The sequence below is a fragment of the Rhamphochromis sp. 'chilingali' genome (genome assembly GCF_963969265.1).
Source record: "Rhamphochromis sp. 'chilingali' genome assembly, chromosome: 15".
NCBI classification, from domain to species: Eukaryota; Metazoa; Chordata; class Actinopteri; order Cichliformes; family Cichlidae; genus Rhamphochromis; species Rhamphochromis sp. 'chilingali'.
Window position 1 is genome coordinate 35,808,969 of NC_137942.1, and position 18,646 is coordinate 35,827,614.

At 42.7% G+C, this 18,646-nt stretch overlaps 1 protein-coding gene across 3 annotated transcripts in view; it reads right to left on the bottom strand.

Annotated features, from left to right (window-relative positions):
• Positions 1-18,646, bottom strand: part of kcnc3a (potassium voltage-gated channel, Shaw-related subfamily, member 3a) — a 114,804-nt gene that overhangs the window by 40,261 nt on the left and 55,897 nt on the right. For all 3 annotated transcript variants that reach the window (XR_013974290.1, XM_080904572.1, XM_080904571.1), the window contains exon 4: positions 17,090-17,302. Coding sequence is in view for 2 of the 3 variants with exons in the window: in XM_080904572.1 (XP_080760698.1) it covers positions 17,090-17,302 (213 nt within the window). In the remaining variant the exon portion in view is untranslated. The remainder of the gene's footprint in view (positions 1-17,089; positions 17,303-18,646) is intronic.

The window sequence follows — 18,646 nt, forward strand, 5'->3', positions numbered from 1 at the left end:
AACTGAAAGGACGGCAGCTGGAACTTAAATAACCTCTCATCACAACTAATATATGCAGAAAAGCACCTCTGAATGCACAATAAGGCATGCTTCCAAGCAGCAACAAACCAGGTGCCACTCCTTTCAGCTGAGAACCAGAAACTAAGACTACAATTTGCATGGGGTCACTGAAATTGCCAAACTTGCATTTTGTAGTTCAGATTACCAAGAGTCAATCATGGAGCCTTAACCCAAATTGCTTTGCTGCACCAAGTCCCGCAGTTCCTCTGAACATTGTTTCCTTTGGTCTATTTGGCCAACAAGAAAAAAGTGGGGTGATACAGATAAATAGTCATTCATGACGAGGGTTTGGGGGGGGCTTTGCTGCCATTTCAGAATGTCTTCCGTTCTTCCCACACATCACAACCACAGAGCCAATTGTTTTGGATTAAACGACTTTTTTAATATTAAGGATGGCAATAAATCCCAATAATGTCAGCAGGAAAGAGGCAGGGAAAAAAGGAAGGACTGTTGTAAAGGCATTAAAAGAGACTTCTGGAGGCACTTTAAGGACAAAAGCTGAGCAACACAGTTGCACATATTTTGAAATGTGTGCAACTGTGTTTCTCTTGCCAAGGATCTTAATAAGCTGCATTGTAAAAAGGCTAGAAAGGACAAAGCACAGAGGCAAATTTTTTCCAAAGCCCTTCGAAGTTGTTCTTATACTTACCTGAATATTGGAGCATGCATTATTTTTAGGATTCGAGTTTTGTCTGTCTTTCTTAACTGCCTGCCTGCTCATTTCTCTAGAAGCTACAAATTTGTGTCTTGGTGTTAATCAGTTCACTGTCTCGTTAGGTAATGTGGCCCTTCGAAGCACGCCAGCAGTCAGTGTTTCAGCTCAGCCTGTTAGAGAGTTCGAGTGGCTCAGCAACTGTAAAACAACAGCACAAACTTTTTCGAACCTGTTTGTGTAATCTATGTCCAAAGGTGTTTTCTGAGGGATCCAATAATCTGCAAACAAGTAAATTATCAAACAAGCATCTCCCACTGTAGTCTCTGCAGGCTGTGCTGTCATACTAATCTGAGCTTAGCTTCACAGGACAGGACAAGGGAAACCAACCAACCACCCGGTTGGCATCCATGTGTCACTAGCCTGGTAGAATAATGAGGCAACCAGTACACAGCAGCTATTTTCACTCTGGTACTTTTCCAAGAAAATGATTTCTTTAAATTAATGTCTTTACATATTGAGTACTTTTGTGCAGAATTATGGCTTATTGTCACCGAAGACATATTTTATTGATCGTGGCTACGCTGTAGAGTCTGCAAATCAAATCATAAAGTTTGGTAAAAACATAAAGCAGAACAAATGGGACTTGTGGCACCCTCCCCTTATCTGTAAGTACCAGAGTGAGAGGAGAAGGAGGAAGAAGAGGAGTAGGAGGAGGGGAAGACAGCTACACACAGAATACAGGCAGACGGAGAAAAAAGGATGGATGTAAAATAGAAAAAACAGAAACAAATAGAGAAAAAGACAAACAGACAGATGATAGTGTGACACAGATCACTATGAGCCCACAAACAAGTACATGACTTTATACAACCTGGGGAAGGAGACAGTAACATCACAACAACAAAATAACAACAGCAGCATACTTCTACCTTTCAGGCCCACTAATTACCTGTTTTGGTATCAATCAACACACTGCAGGTGTAAAAATGGAAAGTGTAGCTCTCTCACACAAAACACAATAAATAGTACACAGGACATGCGTTTACTCCCGCAGTCATGCTCTGATTCTTATGCAGTATGTTTACTATGTTAAACTGTACTGAAATTGTGTGAGCTGCTCCTGACATGAATTTAGATTAAATGCTGTCTTTTTGAGTGTCACATGGGGAAATTTTGCACAAACACATATTGCAGTCTGTAGAGGAAGCTTTAGGCCTGCAGATTTTGATCATTTTAAAAATCAAGTGTTCTACTGATTATTCTATTAATCAGATCAGATCAAAATTAATTTGTCTTATGAACAATCTTAAATATTCAAAAGAAACAATGACACGCCTTCTAAAATGATCTGCTCATTGGTTTCCATTTTAGAAATTGCATTAGTTTTAACAGTTTAACTGCATACAGTATACATACACAATGCTACAGCAATAGTGGAGCCAGGACAACAGGTCAGGGGGAGATTTCACCCCCTGACCCCACCCGACTGGGTACCAAGCCCCAAGTACAATGGAAGAAGAAGCATTGAGTGCAAAACGAACTGACTTGAAAGACAGGATCATGGCAAAGCTGGCAACCTGCATCCTCCGTAGTAGGTTACCAAGATTAGGTGAAGTATGTGAAGGTCTACTAGAAGATGTGGATGCAGCGCTGTACCATCACTGAGACTAATCAGCTGATCTACACTATGGCAGCAGGGATCAGTGAGATGCTTGGCTACAAGTTGAAAAGCCACAAGGAGCAGTACCCTCCACGGAGAAGGAAACTACAGGCTAAGATCAAGGTAGCACAGAGGGAAGTTAGCCAACTATTGGAGTAACAGACAGGTGCACCAAAGAAGATGCCTAAAAAGTACAGCAAGTTGTCCATGCAGTACTGGAAGAGCATATGGGGGAAGGACGCAACCCATAATAACAGTGGTCAGAGGCCTGTGGGTCTAAGAGCAAATCAACTGCACCTCCCGGAACAGGGTCCAGTGACCATCACAGTGACAGATATAAAAAGAAAGGGTCTCCAGTATGAAGGACAGCACCAGGCCCCGACATAATTCACGTCTACTGGCTATAGAAGCTGACGGCACTTCATGAACACATGGCAGCACAAATGAACCAGCTGATAGTAGATGAGACACACCCAGAATGGCTAACTGAAGGCCAGACAGTCCTGAACCCAGAGAACCTCCAGAAGTGTTCGGTACCATCCAACTAGGCAATAACCTGCCTCAGTACCACATGGATGCTCCTGTCAGGCATCATAGCGGCTAAGATAAAAAGGCACATTGGTCAATACATGAGCGAGGCACAGAAAGGGCTTGGCAGAAATACCAGAGGGACAAAACACCAGCTCCTGGTCGACAGAGCAGTCGCCCAAGATTGCAAGACCAGACTGACCACCTGTGCACCTCCTGGATTGACTACAAGAAGGCCTATGACTCAATGCCCCACACCCGGATCATGAAATGCCTGGAAATGTGCAAGATCAACAGGACCCTAAGAGCCTTCATCAGGAACTCAATGGAGATGTGGCGTACAACACTAGAGGCACAAGTCACCATCAAATGAGGGATCTACCAGGGAGATGCTCTGTCCCCACTGCTGTTCTGCATAGGCCTGAACCCCCTAAGTGAGATCTCTTACAAGACTGGCTACGGATACCGACTACAGAACGGCGCATTCGTCAACCCATCTCCTCTATATGGATGACATCAAGCCGTATGCCAATAGTGAATGAGACATTAATTCACTGATCCACACCACCAGGATATACAGGTTTAATGTTGAAATGTCGTTCGGATTGGATAAGTGTAATTGGATGGTAACAAAGAGAGGGAAGGTAGTCAGAACTGAGGGGATCAAACTATTAGAAGGCAACATTGCAGACATCAAGGACCGTTGAAAGTACCTGGGAATCCCACAGTTAAATGGGAGGCATGAAGAGGCCGCTAGTAAAGCTGCAACCACCAAGTACCTGCAGAGGGTCAGACAGGTCCTGAAGAGTCAGCTGGATGGGAAAAACAAGATCTGGGCTCAGGTACCCTGCTGAAAAAAAAATAAGCTGGCCAAAGCAGGAGATAGAAGCCACCGATATCACCAAGTCCAGCACCCTGAGGCTGTATGCTAAGTGGAAGGAAGGAGGCCGGGGACTGCTTAGTGTCAGAACCACTGTCTAGGATGAGACAACGAACAGGTACATCAGGAAGATGGCCACAACTCACCATGTGTGTAGTGAATACCTCAGGCAGCAGAAACCCAAAAAAGAAGAGGAGGAAGTAGTTGAACCATCATTGAAGGACAGGCCCTTGCATGGTATGTATCACTGGCAGATAGAGGAAAGGGCTGACATCCAGATATCCCCCCATTGGCTGGACAAATCTGGACTGAAAGACAGCACAGAGGCACTAATCATGGCAGCACAGGAACAAGCTCTGAGCACAAGATCCATAGACTCTCAAGGTCAAAATGGGAGACGCCCCCAAGGGTAATTGAGAATGACCGAGCTAAGATCCTGTGGGACTTCCAGATACAGACAGACAAAAAAGTGGTGAATAACCAACCGGACATAGTGGTGGTAGATAAGCACAAGAAGACGGCCGTAGTAATAGAAGTAGCGGTACTGAATGACAGCAACATTAGGAAGAAGGAACACGAGAAGCTGAAGAAGTACTAAAGGCTCAGAGAAGAGGTCAAGAAGATGTGGAGAGTGAAGGTAGCGGTGGTCCCCGTGGTAATCGGAGCACTCGGTGTGGTGACTCCCAAGCTAGGCGAGTGGCTCCAGCAGATCCCAGGAACAACATCGGAGATCTCTTTCTATTTTCTTTAATGCAAAAATAAATACATAATCACAAGTACAGTAACATCAAATAAAATAAGGCATACATACAAACTAAACTAAGGCACCAAATATAAAAGCCCTCTTCCTGGAAAGCTTTATTACATAACTAGGAGGCAATTAAGAGTTTTGACCGTAGGGCTACTGTATCTCTTGGATGAGGTAGAGTTTGTGTGGGTTTTTTGTGTATGTAATATTTTATGTTAATCTATCTAAAATAATGTTACCAGAGCTTTGAAATAAATTTATTCTTGTACATTTAATTCAATTTATTTTTTATACAACGCCAAATCACAACAATAGATGCCTCAAGGTGTTTTAAATGCCCTTTTTTAGACTAACCACTGCTTCAGGTATCACTGTGGTAGACAGTATGACAGCTGCCGTGAGCCTTCAGCATGCTGCCTAATTCAAACATTGTGCCAGATTTTTAAGACTAAAAAGTCCCACCAGCTTTTTCCCTGTAAATGTTTGTATCGGAATTAGAGTAAAAAAATAAAGATTATGTAGACAGTTTTTTATAACTGAGTTATTTGAGTTACTTGATGAATCCTTGCAGCCCTAGGAATTACGAAAAAACAAAAAACTTGTTGCCGGAAGACAAGTCATGTCAGGGCATGGGAAGGACTGATACTGTTGTCAGTCTGCACAACAGATAGGGATATTTAAACCTACTAGTGCTAACTTGAGGCACAGCTAGTACCAATACATCGAAGAACTCATAAGCTTGGGTCACAGGTCTCGCTTCCCTAACATAGGCATCAGCCACTCTCAAATTCTCTACTGAAAGGCTGCATGCCATTTATGAGAGTCAATAAAACTTGCTCCGGTATTGTTTACCGGATAATAATCTTCTATAAGGATTGTAGTGTATGTATTTAAGTTATGCCAAAAAGTAAGGACATTTGTCTTTGGCCAATCATTTCTTTGTTGTAATTATGCTTCTTGACCATAGATGTTATATAGTTAATAAAGCTGTTTACGTCCCCCTAGATGGTGCCACATTTGTAGGGATTTTTGGGTTGAATAACACAGCTGAATTTGTAGGTTGCATCCATGAAAAGTTTTCCATATCTTGTCTGCCAAATCCAAACACTTTATTCTGGTATTTACTCTCTAATCAAGTTACAACATTATCTCTAAGTGACTCCTAGAAACATCTCCAAATTAAAGAACAAATTACTTACTATAGAGAATGCCAGACACAGGAGATGAAGTGGGCTAGTCAAGAAGACAACACTACCTCATTGGTAAGAAAAGGCTTGTCATAACTGGAGGCAATCTGAATGCAGAGATGAGATTCTATAACCTGGGTCCTACTGCTACACTGCCAAACTCTGTTCAAATGACAACGGTCACTCCAACAGAGCAGAGCTCTTCTTCCAGAATGGAGAGAATGAAATGACCTACCTGCAGTCCTCAAACTTGTTGAACACTTGTGGGATCAGTTTGGGCATGTTGTTCGTGCCAAAGTGACTAACTAGACACTTGCAATAAGAGCTGGTTGAAGAATGGGACGCCATCCCAATAAAGTGCATGACCAATTTATTAAATGATTAAATTGTCAGCATGTCTTATTTCTTCAGTCATCAATTATCCAAACCAATAAACGACATCAAACAAGAGTCAACAGCAGAACAGGTTGCCTGCCATTGGTAGAGAAGTTACCCCCACACTTAATCCTGCTGCTCATCTCACAGATACATTTTCCTTACACATGTGGCACCGTTTCAGGCGAAACAAACAGCTGTATATGATTTATTGCCAGGAAGCATTGTTACAACAAGAAAGAATCAACCAAACACAAATTGTATTACTTTCTGTGCTGAGTTTATGTCTGTATGTATGCTCTGTGTACATCTCCACCATTACAGTGTCCAATCTGAAGTAAACAGCACACAAACACTGTCCCACATATAGAAATTTTTCACATCTACAAATGTGATGTTACATTCTCCGTTTGCATTTGTTCCTCTCGTTGTCAACATACATCACCCGTAGACAACAGTCACCAGACTTTGTATTTGGAATTGTGTTCAAGTCACAGCTAAATATGTCGTGATGAGACACTTCAACCAAGGCCTGTTAACAATTGTCCATGTGGTGGGTTTTGGCTAGTAATAATAATAATAATATTGGTCATAATACTACTAATATTACTAATATGTATTTCACGTGTTTAACAATTTTCATTTTTATTTGTTTTGCTGGTGAAAAAACAGAAAGTGACTCTTTTGAAATTTAAAGGAACATGGGAGCTGAGCGTACTCATACAGTGTTATTTAATTCTTTCTATTTTATAGCCTTTTACTAGTATCTTACTATCTCAGTTCTCAGAGAGGCTGAGCTTCTGAGCTGGTGCTCCGTTAGCACCAGGTTACTTGAGACAGCTGTTATGGTATGTAAATAAAATAAAATTGAATTGAACTCACTGACTCCTTACAACCCTCAACAACTGTAGCAAGGTCTTGGTTCGCATCACCAGCAATAAGTTGGACTCAACTTCTGCTCATAACTTTTATGGATAGAATTTGCAGGTGTAACCACGTAACGGAGGGTCTCCACTTTGGTGGCCTTGGGATTACGTCTCAGCTCTTTGCTTTCTCTTGGTCTCATCAAGCTTTAACAGGTTGACTGACAGATGGATTGGTGTCACATCGGCCTGTGCGATGAAGAGGGAGGTGAGTGTAAAAGTGATTTTCTTTGTGGCACTTCTGCCGGTTGTGCACCTCTTGGTTTTTGTAACCTGGGACTTTGTGCCATGGCTGCTGCAGCTGGGCTGAAGACATGAATTCCAAGGACCTCAACAGCTATAGGACGGTGGCTCTGACATCCCACCTGATGAAGACCCTGGAACGGTTGGTCCTGGCACAGCTTTGGCCCCTGATGAGCTCATCACTGGACCCACTTCAGTTTGCCTACCAGCCTGGCATTGGAGCGGATGATGGAGACCGCTGGGAGCACTGTGAGAATCATGTTCTTTGATTTCTCCAGTGCCTTTAACACCATTATTCCCACAGTCCTGAAGGACGAGCTGGAGAACTCAGGAATAGACCATCACCTCACTACCTGGATCCTGGACTACCTCACCGACCGACCACAGTATGTGAGGACTCAGGGCTGTGTGTCGGACGGGGTCGTCTACAGTACGGGGGCCCCACAGGGAACGGTTCTGGCTCCGTTCCTCTTCACCATCTACACTGCAGACTTCTCCCACAACTTCACCCAGTGCTTCCTGCAGAAGTTCTCTGATAACTCTGCAATAGTCGGCCTCATCACTGATGGGGACAACAGGGAGTACAGAGAACTGACTCAAGACTTTGTGGACTGGTGCCAGCAGAACTACCTCCAGATCAACGCCAGTAAAACCAAGGAGCTGGTGGTAGACTTCCACAGGCACAAACATCCCCCACTGCAACCACTGAACATCCAATTCATGGACATTGAGGCTGTAGGCAGCTACAGGTACCTTGGTGTTCATCTGAACAATAAACTGGACTCATAACTCAGACGCCCTCTACAGGAAAGGGCAGAGCAGGCTGTACCTGCTGCAGAGACTCAGGTCTTCTGGAGTGAAGGGCCCACTCCTAAAGACCTTCTATGACTCTGTGGTGGCCTCAGCCATGTTTTGCGGTGTGGTCTGCTGGGGCGGCAGCATCTCTGCTGGGGACAGGAAGAGACTGAACAGGGTGATCCGAAGGGCCAGCTCTGTTCTAGGATGCCCTCTGGACCCAGTGGAGGTGGTGAGTGACAGGAGAACGGCGGCTAAGCTGTCATCCCTGTTGGACAACATCTCCCACCCCATGCAGGAGACTCTGACAGCACTGAGCAGCTCCTTCAGTGGGAGACTGCGGCACCCACGGTGTGGGACGGAGAGATTTCGCAGGTCTTTCCTTCCAACTGCTGTCAGACTCCACAACAAAAACTTCACAACTCACCAAACACACAAATCCATATATGTGCAATACCAAAAACACTAAGTGCAATTTCTTTTCTGACAACATTGTATTTTATTCTGTTGTATATAGTATCTTTTTCTTATTATCTTATCCTATCCTATACACAAATGTACGATTGTGACGGTTTGTACTGCCATTTTAATTATATTCCACTACAGAAGCTCAGAGACATGCAGATACAGTGGCTTGCAAAAGTAACTTTCCCACATTTTGTCTCATTACAGCCACAAACATGAATCAATTTAATTGTAATTCCAGGTGAAAGACCAACACAAAGTGGTGCACACGTGAGAAGTGGAACGAAAATCAGACATGATTCCAAACATTTTTTACAAATAACTGCAAAGTGGGGTGCGTGTAATTATTCAGCCCCCTTTGGTCTGAGTGCAGTCAGTTGCCCATAGACGTTGCCTGATGAGTGCTAATGACTAAATAGAGTCACCTGTGTGTAACCTAATGTCAGTACAAATACAGCTGCTCTGTGACGGCCTCAGAGGTTGTCTAAGAGAATATTGGGAGCAACAACACCATGAAGTCCAAAGAACACACCAGACAGGTCAGGGATAAAGTTATTGAGAAATTTAAAGCAGGCTTAGGCTACAAAAAGATTTCCCAAGCCTTGAACATCCCACAGAGCACTGTTCAAGCCATCATTCAGAAATGGAAGGAGTCTGGCACAACTGTAAACCTACCAAGACAAGGCCGTCCACCTAAACTCACAGGCCGAACGAGGATCTGAAAACTGCTGTTCACAAACGCTGTCCATCTAATCTGACTGAGCTGGAGCTGTTTCAAAGAAGAATGGGCAAAGATTTCAGTCTGTAGATGTGCAAAGCTGGTAGAGACAGACCCTAAAAGACTGGCAGCTGGAACTGCAGCAAAAGGTGGTTCTACAAAGTATTGACTCAGGGGGCTGAATAATTACACACACCCCACTTTGCAGTTATTTATTTGTAAAAAATGTTTGGAATCATGTATGATTTTCGTTCCACTTCTCACGTGTGCACCACTTTGTGTTGGTCTTTCATCTGGAATTCCAATAAAATTGATTCATGTTTGTGGCTGTAATGTGACAAAATGTGGGAAAGTTCAAGGGGGCCGAATAATTTTGCAAGCCGCTGTATTCAGAGGGAGAAGTTAGAACAATTTATTAACTGCAGAGTTTCCGAAACCTTACTAAGACTAAGCAAAAAAAAAAACACTTGACAAAGTCTTGGCTTCTGTTTTGATTTATTCTCCTCTTGTATTAGCGCTTACATAGTGATATTGTGGTGACACCTGTTGTTCAGAAGAACACTGCAGCTTTCTGCACCTTAATGGTGGATGTAAATACAAGTGAAACAAGCAAAGCGGACATTGCAGAGGGAATACTGGGGCCTTTATAGAGAGGAGAGCTTGGTCATTAAGAAGGGGGTCAGATTAAAGATCAAAAAAGAGGAAGAGGTGACTGGGGAGAGGGAGGTCTGGGCGTCTCTCCTTAGACATCTGCCCCTGAGACTTAAACCCATGTAAGCGGCAGAAAATGGAAGGATGGATGGAAGAAATGTAATTACGTACATTTTATGTGTAAGGAAAGGCAAGTAATTTGTGTCAAGAGGCAATGCAGGATAGCTCCCCAGATTCTGGGGGAGCTATCCTGGCTGTAATTAGCTGTAACGAGATGTAGTGGGCCAATAATGGCTTGATAAACACAGCTGATAATAGTTAGCAGTGAAAATATATTAAATCACATATTTGTAATATGTATAAATTATATGTGCATTCTTTCCATGTGCATATAATTTATTTACACACACAGATTGAATTTCCAGTGTAATTTATACGAAAACACACAAACACATACAGAAACCATGCATATGCCCCAACATATTTACTATGTGATGCTGAATCACACTTAAAAGCTTTACAGTAACAAAAACACAGTGTGTGTGTTCCTGTCTAGCTATCTTTGTGAGGACCGAAATCTGCATTCTACTATACTTGTGAGAACCAACAGTCACTTGTGAGGACACACAAACCAATCCTCACAAATTTGAAGCATTTAAAGGCATTTTCGAGGCTCAAAATGTGGTTTCAGGGTCAGAGTTACAATTAGGTTATGGTTAGGCATTCATCTTTAATGGTTAGGGTTAGGGTAAGGGGCTAGGGAAAGCATTATGTCAATGAAGGTCTTCACTAAGATAGCTGAACGGGCGTGTGTGTGTGTGTGTGTGTGTGTGCGCGCGTGTGTGTGTGTGTGTGTGTGTGTGTGTGTGCGTATTGCAAGGTTTTATGTCGTGTGATCTGATGTTAATGTTGACTCTGGTATCTTTTTTTTGCAAACAAATTTCAATATTGTATAATTTCACCTTCCTCTGTATCTTCCTCGTGCTCGTTGGGAATGCTGTCCCTCCTCCTGTACCTGTCGATGGTTTGTGCTAGCAACAGCACCCTCCTGGGATGGGAGCTGGTACTACTGTTGATGGTGCAGCAACAGCAACCTCAAAAGGTAATGTGTCTTTAATTTGACACATTTTGCTGCATTAATTTTTCACTTTTATGCCAAAATTTTTAAGCCAAATTACAAGTTCTGCCCTAATTTTGGTAGGTTAGCTATTCCTGGGAAGGTTCACCACTGTTCCGAGTTTTCTCCAATTGTGGATAGTGGCTCTCACCATGGTTTATTAGAGTCTTTGTTGGTTTGTTGGAGTCCCAGAGCACAACCCTTTCCCGTCTGATAGATTTCAATAACTTTGTTTCTCAGCTGTTTCTTTAGATTTGATGTGGCTAATTCAACTGAGCTCAGCTTTCCAAAAACATGTAGTTAATGACATAATTTGCAAAGGGGGAATTACATACATTTGAATAGCTTTTCTGCTGTAAGATATACAATCATCATTTAAAAACTGTGCATTTATTCCAGTTTCTTTGTCTATTAAAAATCCGTATGGGGGCTTTTTCACAGCATTGTACTTCACATTAGTGGGATTTTAATATGTGTGGAATAAAACTGAACTGACTGTAAAGGTTTCATGAAATACGATAAATTGTTTTGTTTAATCCACTTTAATCTATTTAAATCTACTATGGTAATATGGTAATTTTTTCTAATGTCATCATGGGTCTAACCTGCCATAATCCAGGTTAGCTATTCTACTATTTTCAGTTTTATTCTATCTGAACCTCAAGGTGCCTGTTTCAGTTGCTCCTGTTTTTTTTCTTACTTACTTCTCTTTATTATTATTGTAGTGTGTTTGTTTTAAATAGCTCTGTCTCATACGTGTGGGTTGAGAGAGTTTTCTTCCTTCTGTTATTTTCAGTGAAGAATGGGATCGGGGTGAAGCAGCTACACACCTCATGCTTTATTTACTCCAGGGATCAGCTGATCGCCCTGGTGACACTGTTTTACATTAACTGCTCAGATTCTTTTATATAGTCCACTTTCTGCGAGACCAGCTTGCAGATGTTGCATCAGCAGATTCGTCATTTTCAACAAATGGTTATCTCTGTTTGCCAGCGTATCATGCGGTCTGATAAGATTGTGGACCTCGGGGGGAAAAAAAGGTCTCTATCTTGTACAAATGCATATTCGTATCAATATTATCATCAGGGAACAATGGCTCTACTTTCATTAGAAAAACAAAACAAAAACACGCCATCCACCTGACCTCAAAGCTCTGTGTTTCTGTAACATAAATAAGGAGCCAACATTTCCCTACGACATCACTGATCTTATCAGACTTTACCTCTATATATCCTGTTCACTCTGTCAGCTGTTAAACTCCAGTTGCTGATTAAAGAAATACACCAACAATGGTCACAGTTTAACATGGGCAACTCAGGCTCGATGTCACGAAATGTCACAATATTCTGCACAGAATAAGCAGATGTACCTTGTTCTGTCACCACAGAGCTTCTGGAGATAGTGTTTACCCTCAGAGTGACTGATCTCATTTAAAAGTAATAAAGGCAATTTAAAAGGAGGGAGGACCCTGCAGCATATCAGTCAGCGTAGAAACAGGCCATAAGTTTCAGGAACCAGGCTGGAATCAATTTTGAGTGGCGTTAACATGGCTACTTGTGTTTCTTTTGGTTTCTGACCAGGTACTCCAGCTTCCTCTCACAGTCCAAAGACATGAAGCTAATGTGGTTAGAATAACTGGTAAATCTAAATTAACCTAAATCTAAATCTGCTGCGACCGGTTGGTGAGAGAGAACGACCGCCATGATTCATCCATTGGGGAATCCAAACAATCTCTGGCTAAGTGGACAACACAGAAGACTTAATTCATCAGGCCATTTAGACCTACGGGCCAGTGGACACTCTTTCAATGATGAGGATGTCCACATTCTGGAAATGGAGGAACGCTGCTTTACGCGAAAAGGGAAAGACCATCTCTAAATCGAGGAGGGGGCCTTAGGATAAAGACATGCTGTGGAAGAGAGCCAGAGATTAATAACAAGTATGATTCAATGCAGAGAGGTCTGTTAACACATAGTGAGTGAAGAAGAAACACCCAATGCATCATGGGAGTCCCCCAGCAGCCTACAACTATTGCAGCATAACTAAGGGAGGAGTCAGGGTCACCTGACCCAGCCCTAACTATATGCTTTAGCAAAAAGGAAAGCGCTTGCATTGCATTTGTATGCCAGGGCAAGTGCTGGCATGCTTGCACTGACATGCTTGTGCTTGGCGTGGTGCAACGGGAAACCACCATTGTACAGCACAAGCAATAGAAATAGATGGGCTTTAGAGCACAGTGCTCTGTGTGCAGCGTCCTATGTCAAAGGGTCTATAGCCTCCCGAGAAAGACCAGAAACCCCTCCCCCACCTGTCACTATCAGTCTCGACCAGGTTCAGAGTAAAATGTGAAGACTCCGCTCAGGCAGGTCTGCAGGACCAGACGGGGTGAGTTCCCCATGTCCTCAAGGCTCGTACCCCCCAGTTTTGTGGAGTCTTTATTAAAACGTTCATGCTGAACGTGAGTTGGTTCCCGCTGCTGTGGAAGACGTCCTGCCTCATTCCTGTACCAAAGAAGCCACGTCCCAGAGGCCCCCAGCATTACAGGCCTATGGCACTGACTTCCCACATCATGAAGACCCTGGAAAGACTGTTAGGCCACATCTGCACCCCTTCAGTTTGCTTACCAGCCCTGCCTCAGAGCTGAGGATGCCATCATATACCTGCTACCCCACAAGCATCCATCCTCTTTCCTTTCCTATTGACCCTCTACACCACAGACATCAGTCACTTAATGGACCTTCCTGCCACGTTTAGAAATTTTCTGATGACTCTGCTCTGGTTGGATTCATCAGTGGGGGGAATGAAATGGAGTACCCAGTAGTGGTGGACTCCTTTGTTACGTGGTGCGAGCAGAATCATCTGCAGCTCCATGTGACAGAGACCAAGGAATTGATTGGGGACTTTAAGAGGACCAGAAAACCAGCTGCAATCTACACGAAGTGCCAGAGGCGTCTGTATTTTCTGAGACAGCTGAGATGATTTAACATCTGTAGGACAATACTCAGGATTGTCGAGTCCGTTGTGGCCAGTGCTATCTTCTATGCAGTTGCATGTTGGGGCAGGAGGTTGAGGGTCATGGATGCCAAGAGACTCAATAAAATGATGTGCAAGGCCAGTAAGATGGTGAGGTTGGAGCTCCCTAAAGGTAGTGTAGGAGAAGAAGTCCAAGATGAGGAGAATACTGGACAATACCTCTCACCTACTCCATGACAGGTCACAGGCCAGTACAACGGGATACTAAGATTACCCAAATACACCACTAACTACACAGGAAACTGGCTAGCTCGCTGTACGATCCCTCCATCAAAGTCACAAGTACACACCCTAAACATCAAGTCAATATGATAAGAAGGGCAGCAAAATGTCACATATTTCTTTTTCATTTGTCTAATATACTGGGATATTTATAAGATCTATTTGTATTTATTAGACTCTTTTTACTATATTTTGTAATATTATTTTGTAATATTATTGAATTGAGTTTAGTTAGTTCCTGTTCTTGCTGTCTTGGATCAACTGTGACCACATAATTTTCTCCCCGACTGATGAAGTATTCTGATTCTGATTTTGAGCCTAATCTAACCTAATGACCAGAGCTCTAATGTACTGCATTAAGTGCACTACATTATATGCACTCTGATGTAGTACATGTAGTCTAGTTTAATATTGGAAGCTGTGAATCATTTTATGTGCATCAGAATGATTCTTACTTTTTGTTGTTGTTGTTTCTAAGAAGAAGAAGAAGAAAACCCAACTTCTGATATCATAAGGTTATGACTCAGCACTGAAGGTGACTCAAGGGGTTCATTTCAGTGACAGTATGTTAGCATAGTTAGTCTGGTGTAGTGAACTGTATTGTTTTTCTTCTAATTGTATTTGTATTTGAGCCATATTCAGTCAAATGATATCTATTGCAATATTTAATGATCTAATGTGGTTTAATTAGCTTTAAAGGTAATCTTTGGTTCACTTATGCAGTTTAGTAGTTCAGGTTATTAAGGGTGCTCTGGGTTACCTCTGTGTCTCTGTGGTTTGATCCAGGAGAAGGTGGAATCCTACCGAGCTGTAACAGAGCCCCCTCCAGCTTGTGGCTAATTGTGTGTGTGTGTGTGTGTGTGTGTGTGTGTGTGTGTGTGTGTGTGTGTGTGTGTGTGTGTGTGTGTGTGTGTGTGTGTGTGTGTGTGTGTGTGAATCAGGGAAATACAGTGTGGGGGGTACAGGACGATTGTGAGAGAGTTTAAAAAAAGGAAGGTCAAGGAAAATTGTGTGGCAGGTCATGTTGGCAAACGTTACGTTGGGAACAGGAATATAATAGGAAAATGAATGGATGAGGACAATCAGCAGACACAGTTGGCGGACAATAAGCAGCAGCAGAAGGGGGCAAAGTAAGAATCATCGGATGGATGAATAATAGACAAGACAGTGGAGATGGGAAAGAAGAGAGTATGAGGAAGAGAGAAAGAAACAAAGAATGAACAGTTAATGAACTTCAGTGTAACAAAGTAAGAAAAATAAACTATGCAGTGAATAGATAAGAGTGACAGTGAGAGAGAGAGCAGAACAATGAAGCAGGGTGATATGGTGAACACACTGAAACGTATTTGATCCATCTGTTCAGCAAGATAAAATATGAAAAATAGCACACTTACAAAAAATGATCTAAATATACATGACGTTCGATATGTTTCTTACTGTGAACAAAGCCCAGAAGGAAACGAGTATCCACACTAGTCTGGAGCCCTTTAGCTGGAGGACCATGTAAGCACACAAATCTCCACATTAGCTGTTTTTCAACCTGCCAGCTCCTCGGGCATAGATAGCCCAGTTATTCCAATGATGCATTCATACCTTGTGAATAAGCATTATGTGTGCTGTCTCTGCACATCTAGCAGTGGAAAGACGTCTGAAGGGACTATTTCCTACTATGGAATATATCCCAACATGATCCCAAATGACTCTGAGTCAACTCTGCTATCAGTCAGCAGGGAGGACATGGTGCACATAACATCTACCAGTGCCACCCACCACCACCAAATTGGTCAACCTGGGGGAAATAGCCCTTTTCTCTGAGAGTCTGTCACATTATATCTTGCTTGTGATCACTGTATATAAGTACAGACGGCATAATTACAATTTGGAAAACAAGTATTTGACAGTTTGATCAAAGTCGGACAGAAACCCTGACGTATGCTGCCAGCAGAGGTCCATGACAGGAAAACATATTTGCTAGTGTTATTTTAGTTTTCATGGGATTTGTTGACAGTATAAAAACATAAAGTAGCACCAGTATCTGCTGTGTAATACCTACCTGGAGAAAGAATTACAGTTGACATTATAATCCCTCAAAAAGAGTAGTGTTTCATAATGAAGCAGTTTAGCTGTGTGAAAAGAGATTGACACAAAGAGCTCTATCAGCTGCCATAAACAGTGTGAAGCATACACTGAAGGACAGTGTAGTACTACTAAGGGACTCTTCAGTCACCTCAGTGCAGAATATTAATACAATGATTTTTCAATTCATTGAATTCAGTTCAATGAATCAGTGATTACTTTTGTGGTTCAGCACAGTAAATCTAGTCACTCAATCTCAGGGCACCAGACACTAGCGCCGCAGCGACCTCTGCAGTACAGATGGAGGACATACAAATTTAGGGAACTTCCTCTACAATCACATACTTGGAAAGCAGAAAGGAGAGTCATGTGTTACATGTGCCACGGACAGCGTTTGTGATTATGAACAGTCTCAAGGCAGTGAGACTGCAAAACTAAGCTTGCATTAAAAAGAATGGATGGAATGGGAATGTGATCAATTGTGTGCTTTAGGATGATTTAACTCATTTTATTTTAAATGACAACACCATGGCTTTTTTATTATTGCTTATGTTGGAGTAATCTTCTCTCAGTGTTGTAGTTAACTCAGTGTACGTGTGTATATATGTATGTAAGTCTGAGATCAAACGTGATATTTTCACACACTATGCATATTGTTGCTTTAATCAATCAGGATCATGTACTGCTGTCACTCAAGTACCCCCCTCCCCTCTCTGCATCTTTTCCCCTCAGTATCCCCCTCCACCCCCTTACCTTTTCGAACGTTTCCGTCTGTTGTGCGCTGGAACTCCCCTGCGCTCAGCAGGAAGCACGCCCGGTCGTGCGGGTAGCGCTCACGGCTGGTGGTGGAGCCTAGCCCACCGGTAGCCGGGCTACGCTCATCTCCCAGGACCTGGTCGATGGTAGGGCAGTCCTCATTGGCCAGAGCCGCAGCGTTAGCTGCTGCATCACCGTTCTGCTTGGAGTCTGGTAAAAGAGGGAAGGAGAAGGCAGTTAAAAGATTATAGGAGTGACCATTATGGTAAATGGCCTGCATTTATATAGCGCTTTTCTAGTTCCTAAGGACCCCAAAGCGCTTTACACATCCATTCACACACACATTCACACACTGGTGATGGCAGCTACACTGTAGCCACAGCCACCCTGGGGCGCACTGACAGAGGCGAGGCTGCCGGACACTGGCGCCACCGGGCCCTCTGACCACCACCAGTAGGCAACGGGTGAAGTGTCTCGCCCAAGGACACAACGACCGAGACTGTCCAAGCCGGGGCTCGAACCGGCAACCTTCCGATTACAAGGCGAACTCCCAACTCTTGAGCTACGATTGTTATAGCTGTGTGCCAGGATGAATCAAAACATTTAATCTTTTAACATTTCTTATCTCTTCTATGGGGGTCACGTGCTGTGAATCAAGCTCTGTCTCCTTCTGCTTCAGCTGCTTAGTCCAGTATTTGAAACCTTGGTGTAGTTTAGCCCCTCCCTCTGCTGGAGGCTTCTTCCTGTTAAACGGGAGTTTTTTCTTCCCGCTGTTGCCAAAGTGCTTGCTCGTTGGTGGTCACCTGATGGTTTTTCCTATATTATTGTAGGGTCTTTACCTTACAATATAAATTGCCTTGAGGCAACTATTGTTGTGATTTAGTGTATGAATACATTTTAAAAAACAAATTGAATTCAATTGTAGGTTGTTGTTGTTTTTTAAATCAGGCTTTCTGTTGAGAATTTTATAGAATTGTTATTTATTTATTTTTAACCTGTTCATTTTATTTTGTTACTTTGTACCTTTTTATTCTCTATTGTGACACTTCATGTTCTAATTTATTTCTGTTTTTTGTGTACAGCCCTTTGTGACTGTCTGTGAAAAGTGCTGAACAAATAAACGTTACTTACTTATAACACAAAATTAGAATATCTCAATGCCTGAAACAAAGATGTATGTATATATAGGCATAGATGACGTGCTGAACGTGTCCTGTCTTACATCTTTCTTTTCTTTTTACTCATCTCCATGGTGTCACTAGAATGCCACAATGTAGCACACAAAACATGATCAATCAGCTTTAATTGCTTATTAACCAAATATGCACTATGGTGGTTAACATTGTTGTCCTGTTCTCCTCATGTCTGTGAGGGTTCTCTCCAGGTGCTCTGCCATGTAGTTACTGATCTTATGTTAATTGGTGTGTCTACAGCCCATAGGTGTGAATGACTCTCTCTGCATTAGGGTGCCAACAAACTGGCTATGTGTCTACACTCTGCCTCTCAACCTATAGAATCTTTGAGCACTACATGACCTTGAGCTGGGTAAGTGGA